Source organism: Limulus polyphemus, unplaced genomic scaffold (genome assembly GCF_000517525.1).
Source record: "Limulus polyphemus unplaced genomic scaffold, Limulus_polyphemus-2.1.2 Scaffold2880, whole genome shotgun sequence".
Lineage (NCBI taxonomy): Eukaryota > Metazoa > Arthropoda > Merostomata > Xiphosura > Limulidae > Limulus > Limulus polyphemus.
The window spans coordinates 79,278-86,223 of NW_013668490.1; the positions used below are offsets into that span (position 1 = coordinate 79,278).

Consider the following 6,946-nt stretch of genomic DNA (forward strand, 5'->3'; position numbering starts at 1 on the left):
TTTACTTTTTTTCCCGTACTAAAATGTCAAACTATTTACAGTGCTATAGTAATGTTGAACACAAGTTCTTTTGACAGAAAACCTTTAAAAAAAATGTACATAAAGTAACTTTCCAAGTTTAACATCCAAATGTTATTCAAAGATTTAATACTACACTGCTCATATGCCACAATACTGACTAAAATATCAAAACAAACATGCATTTCATAGCTAAACAAGCATCAGATTACAATTTTGACTGTGCACTGAAAAAGGTTTGTTGGTGTGTGAAATAAATGTGTAATATAGTTTAGAGGTTTTTGTAGATCAACAACAACAAATCATCTTTAGAAAATTACAAAACATTGAAAATTAAACCAAAAACCTAAAACCATGATGTTCAAGCTGTAAAATTTCAAAAGCTCTAGAAGACAGACAATATTTCAAAATGAAAAAGTAAGCAACAAAATTTTTGGATCTAAATAACTTGAAATTTATATGTACATCTAAACAATAGGGTTGAAAATGTTATACAAGTTTAATTTTTAAACAATGGCTATTTGAAAGATATAACAAACTGAGTTAATTTTATTCAAATTATAACTTACCAGATTAGACCTATTGTCAGAAACTTTATACATCCACAACAATAAATTATCTAAAGGTTATTACTAAATACTGACAATAACACATTTTAATACTGAACATAAAAACACAAAATAAACAAGTAGAAATCATCAATAGCTGTGGCACTTGAAATTCTTTTAGGCAGGATTAGTTTAAATTAATCTATTTGACCTTTGTTTCCTTTTTATTAGTAAAATATTTTTGCATACCAGCAATACCAAGCATGGGGCACTCGTTTACCCAATTAAATTTTATTAGTCAAAGATCTCCACCAGCATATCCTCAAATTGAAATTCTTTTAGGAAGAATTAGAGTAAATTAATCTCTGAGACCTTAGCCATGGTCAAATACATCAATCGAAAGGGTTTGACCTCCTGGGTACAAAACTGTAATTAGATATCAAATTGGTCAAGAGATGACAGAGCTATGAGGCAAAAGTTTGTAAATGAAAATAAAAAATAAAAACTAAGAGGTGTTCTATAAGCCTCTATGTCACAACTAAAAATTAACTGTACACGGTACTGAAATAATTAAATCTAATCAATTATGAATACATAATGAAACAAATTTTACATTAATTTTTTTATTTGTATTTTGAACACTTATCAAATATTGTTTACATAAATTTTACAATATCAGTGCATAATTCCAACACTTTTGGTAGTGCCTAATCAAGTCATTGATTGCAAACAATATACAAAGAGGCTTTAAGGCAATCTTTTGACTTGCTACATCTGTCACGAACATATTTGCTTTTTGTTCAATCATTTATTATAAAATTTCTTCTATTAATGTTGTATACTAAACTTTGCAAGACAATTATTCAAAAATACTTTAACACTATCTGCTAAAAACTACCAGCCCATGTTCATTAACTAAGTTTTAAACAAACACTCCACACTAATTACATTGTTGAAGAACATTGCTTACTTCATAGAATATGAAACTTTTGAACCTAATTACACCTCTTACAGTTCTTAACTTTACTAAGTTGCCATTTCTGTCATTTATGACATTGAGGTAGAGGAATTTTTGGCAGTTGTTCATTAACATCATCACTAGGACTGATACCAAACCTCTTCAAGAAACCCATCTGAGCCACTTGTTTACTTCAATAATCCTAAACTGAAGCCTTAGGGAACTTGCAGTAAGTGGGTCAATTCTTCAGTTGTTGATTTAGGCAGCACATGGATTAGAGAGCCAAGTCTGAAAACCCTAGAATTCAGATGTAGCTTAGCTTAAAACTGTTGACCAGACAAAGGAAGGACAACCAATCAGCTGTATTCACCACCTATGAAGTTCTTCTCAACAACAACAAAAAAACTTCCAATGTACAGCCTATCAAAATGACCACTAAGTCATGTATAACCTTTAAGAAGATGAACTCCCACCAAGCTTGATCTTTTCCAGAAATATCCATTGATCTGTAGCCTTTTTCCAATGTGATACATCACATATAATCCCACTTTAGGGCATACCATATCATGACATAATTTTGGACCTTTTTATATTTCAGAATTTGGCATTAGATCTTATACTAATTTTTCCCACTAGGCAGTTACAACTTCTTGTCTGTAGTCTTGCGATCAGTGTCAATAGCACTGGCCAAATAAACAACGTTTGTCATGCAGGCTTGTTTTGACTGAACATTCTCAGCACAATCATAGTAGTTCTCCAAGGACACTGAAGTGCTCTTCCTCCAGTTATTATCACTAATCTTTTATTTAAAGAGAGAAAGATTTTTGTTGTTCTATATTAAAGTTGATAAAACTTACTTGTAGATAATTAAAAAAAAAAAAAAACTTCTAAAAGACATCTTAGTACACAGCCAGCTCTACTTACCCTACTCCTCCTAAGGACTTGTAACTTTGCTCAGCAGGCTTATTTACAGATGTATTCTGGAAGAAAACACTCAATAATTAATACATGTATTCTGGGGGAAAGCTAAACAAAGAAACAAAACATGGTACACTTTATCCCGATTCATGTTATATCAGCTTATCATATACAAAATAATCATGCTTCAATTCACAGATTCACTCATTAATGCAAGTTCGAGTGTAGTCTTGGTATCAAAAAACCTAAATGTATCATGCAATTTAGATATCTCCTTTCAACTGAGCCACAGCAGCCCCTTCTCTACCCACATCACACTTCTTGTAATCTTGCCCACTATTTTTGTTTTTCCTTTGGTCTCAGTGATCTCATTGTTTTATACACTAATTAAAATGTTCAATATTTTAAATTAAAAGCTTTTTAATATATATAAACATTAGTTTCAGAAGTAAGAAAAAGTTAGTAACTTTCATAACTTTAACTACTTGTACTTACCACAGAAAATGTGTGCAGATCTTGAGTTGGACCACTGTCCACATCATCCCACGTATCACTCATTTTAAGTGAACCTAATGGAAGTACAAAAATCGATATTCAACACACACACACAAAAAACATACAAAATATCTTGTCTTAATCCAAAGTAAATAAATTAATGTGACAATACATATTTAAAAAAAAATCAGCTGTCAAAATGGAATTTTTGTACAAAATTGGAATACATAATATAATTATTTAGAAAACGAGAAATGAAGAGATGTTAATCTAGAATTAAGTACACATGATTTTGTGCACTATTAAAATCTTGAATTATTTAGTGTATTTTAGTTAGTTTAATTGGGATTGCACACTTAGGTTTTATTAGTACAAGCACACTAAGCATAAAATTAGGACATTAGGCTTAGTACCACAATTAGGCATTTTTTCCCCTTTAGTTTTTAGGTAACTACTACTACTAACTAGCACTGGGTTAGAGGATAACACAGTTATTAAATATTAGATTCAAATAAAGAATTTTTACTAGTTTTAGCCAAGTAAAAATAATGACTTGCTTAACTTAAATTACTCTTACTATTTGATACCTGATGAGAACTTAATACATTAGACAAAACTGTTGAACTTAGCATTTAGTTGCGTGTAACTAGAAACATGGCACACGTTATAACTGTGGTACCGATGTTGGTAATTAACGTACACGTTTTGGTTAATAGGGGGTTTGGGTGGTACATTATCTACACTTCGACTTAGCAAGTGTAACTTGACTTTAGCTATAATTCAAGCTTAATCAGTTATTGTTAGGTTACAAAACAGGCTTAATAAATTGTATTACAAAATATATTCTAAAAGGCTAGTTACTTATCATTTTAAAGGTAAACTTAATTACTTTAGAGAGAAGATAAAGTGGAGATAGTAAAATATTTTATTCTAATATTAGGCTTAACAGCATTTTCAACAGGCTACTTGTATTCAGTTTTGATTACTCCCATGCTATAATAGTAGTGTAATTGTTAAGTTCTCACAATTTTATGTGTGATAGGTGCTAGGATTGGGCTATTTCAATATTTGGGAATTCAGGGTTGACATGCACATTTAAGGAAGCTATTAGTGAAGTTGTTCAATTCATATGTATTCTTTGTGGGATGGAGGAAAACAAATGGAGGCTGTTTTAAACAGGGTAGAGATTACAGATAAAGAGAAGGGTAAACTGTGGGAAATTAAGCTGTTGCATGTAAAAAGATGCAGTGGCCAATAATGATAACAGTACTAATACTTGTGGATATGATTATAATGAGCAAGTTCTCTCAAGCAACAAATTTCAGCCTTTAGCTTGTGCAGTTGATGAACTTTAAGAGGGAATGATAACAAAAGGGACAGATAGGGATAGGAATGATAAACATAACAAGGTTATTGTTATAGGAGATTCTTTAGTATGGCATATAAATAGGATAGTCTGTGGGGTAAATAGAGAGAAAAGAATTAGGGCCATAATAACCATCAGGGATACTCCAAAGATTTAACTGAGGATAGAATTATAAGTAGGTCACTAAGACTGAATGTTATGCTCAGGTTAATGTATAAGAAAGAGCAGGTTGGCTGGTTAGATTTGTAGGATCAGTTCAATGGTAAAAGGGGGCTTTTTGGAATGGATGATTAACATTTAAATAAGTTAAGGACTGGCTTGTTTACAAGGGCTATTAACTGTAAGGGCAACTTTAAACTAAGCTAGGACTAGACAGCGGAGAGGGACAGAATAATAAAGAAAAAAAAATAAGATGTAGAGAAGGGTATCATGCTGGAACAAGATATAAAGGTAGTTTTAGTGATAAGTTAAACTGTTATTATTGTAATTCTAGTAGTATACAAAATTAAATGGATGACTTTAGAACACTTGTTGGAATATAAAGTTTTGATATAATGAGAATAACTGAAACCTGACTAAGTATAGATAATTTTGATAAATTTCTTTCTTATAGGTTGGTTTAATAGGAATAGAATACTAAAGAAAGAAAGAAGAGTAGCCTTATATGTAAAATGTGAGTTACAGTCCAGGTTTCTATTAGTGGTTATAAAGGGAGAACAGTTTTAGTTGGGAAATGTTATAGTCAAATCATGAGGGAAGACAGGTTTTTAGAAACTATCCAGGAAGGTTTTCTTCAACAATTGGCTAAGGAACATTGCTATTTTTAGATTTACTATTAATTTCTAATAACGAAATGGATGATAGGATTAAGGTTATGGACGAAGATCTGGGTGCAACTTATCACTGTTCAATTAGATTTGATGTATTACTGCATATGGAGATAAGGAATGAGATATTGGTTTCAAATTTAAAACAAACGATTTTGAACAGATGAGACAAAACTTAACTGCTCCGAGTTTGGCAACTGAATTTGTTGGATATATTGATCAAATGTGGAAAAATTTGCAAACAAGTTAGCCACATTTGGAATATTGTGTTCAATCTTGGGATCCTTACCTTATGAAATACATTAAATTGTTGGAAATGGTTCATAGAAGAGTTACTAGAATGGTGCCTGGGATGGAGGGGTTGACATACGAGGAGAAGCTGAAATCTCTCATATTGTTTTCTCTTGAAAAAAGAATAGTTAGGGGGGGGCCTGATTGAGGTGTTTAGAATTGTAAAGGGATTTGATAGTGTTGAGGCATCAACGTTTTTGTATTTAACAGTGGGAATAGTAGGACTAGGGGATGCAAATATACATTTTGGCAAGGTAAGCGTCATCTTCAGCTAAGACAGTTTTATTTTTTTAACAGGGTGGTTGACCTTTGGAATGGGTTGCCTTCAGATGTTGTAGAGGCAATAAATTTAAAAGAGTTTAAGACAAAGCTTGATAAGTATGTGAATGATAAGGGCTGGCTAAGATTTTTTAAAAATTATTTTAATTTAGTTTAGAGGATGGAATAGCCGAGATGGACTATTAGGTCCCATGTTGTCCCAAAACATTATATGTTAAAATATTAGGTCATCAAGAAATTAATGTTGCTTTTTATTGCACGAAAAAAAACTTGAATAACTTGTATATCAAAACAAAACATTTATTAAATGAAATAGTCTCCATTCTTATCAAAGATGCTTTTCCATCTTACAGTCAGGTTGTTAATGCCCTGATTAAAGAAATCATTTGGCCTTGAAGCAAACATGTTGATGTCCTCTTTAACACCTTCCACATTTACACAAGTTTTCCCATTAAGATGTTGTTGCAGCGAACGAAAAAGATGGTAATCTGATGGTGCCATATCAGGAGAATATGGTGGGTGGGGGAGAACTTCCCAACTCCATAATCTTGTATTGCGTCAAACATGTCAAATGTAGATGTGCATTGTCATGGAGAAGAAGAAAACCTTTCCGATTGATGAGTGAAGGGCATTTCTGATTTAAACATTCCAGTTGTTGACTGTAGATCTCTGCATTGACAGTTCACCGTGGATTGAGAAGTGAAGGGCATTTTTGATGAAAGGCTTGATTTAAACATTCCAGTTGCTGACTGTAGATCTCTGCATTGAAATGAATTACTCCTTTGATGTCCCACCAAATTTAAAGCATCACTTTCTGCAGATGGAGTTCAGGTTTTGGGGGTCAGAAGTGATTTTTGTCTGGGACTGAGCCATTGTTTTTGGAACTTAACATTCACATAGAGAATCCATTTTTCATCACCGATGACAATTATGTCCAAATGGTTCATGCGCATTACGTGCTAGAAGAGACAAAGCAACATTCACATGTTTGAAACGATAATCATCGGAGAGTTCATGAGGCACCCAAACACCTTTTTTTTTATGGAGTTATCTCATATTCCTTAGATGTTTACGTATTGTTTTACGAGAGGCATGTAATTTCAGGGCCATTTCACGAGTGTGTTGCCTTGGGTTAGACTCGACAAGTGTTTTCAGAGCATCAATATCAGTTCCAACATGTCGGCCCCTGCCATCACAGTTTTTAAGGCTAAAGTCACCTGAACAAAATTTGCTGAACCATCGTTGA

The 6,946-nt window shown here is 32.6% G+C and overlaps 1 protein-coding gene and 1 long non-coding RNA gene across 2 annotated transcripts in view; one reads left to right on the forward strand and one right to left on the reverse strand.

The window, feature by feature from the left end:
• LOC106468124 (probable ATP-dependent RNA helicase DDX4) overlaps positions 1 to 6,946 on the reverse strand; it is a 94,057-nt gene that overhangs the window by 24,652 nt on the left and 62,459 nt on the right. The window contains exons 17-18 of the mRNA XM_022396426.1: positions 2,938 to 3,011; positions 2,449 to 2,504 (exon numbers count right to left, since the gene is read on the reverse strand). Of these exons, the coding sequence (XP_022252134.1) occupies positions 2,449 to 2,504; positions 2,938 to 3,011 (130 nt within the window). The remainder of the gene's footprint in view (positions 1 to 2,448; positions 2,505 to 2,937; positions 3,012 to 6,946) is intronic.
• LOC111087942 overlaps positions 3,843 to 6,946 on the forward strand; it is a 12,944-nt gene continuing 9,840 nt past the window's right edge. The window contains exon 1 of the long non-coding RNA XR_002612558.1: positions 3,843 to 3,852. This is a non-coding gene — a long non-coding RNA (uncharacterized LOC111087942). The remainder of the gene's footprint in view (positions 3,853 to 6,946) is intronic.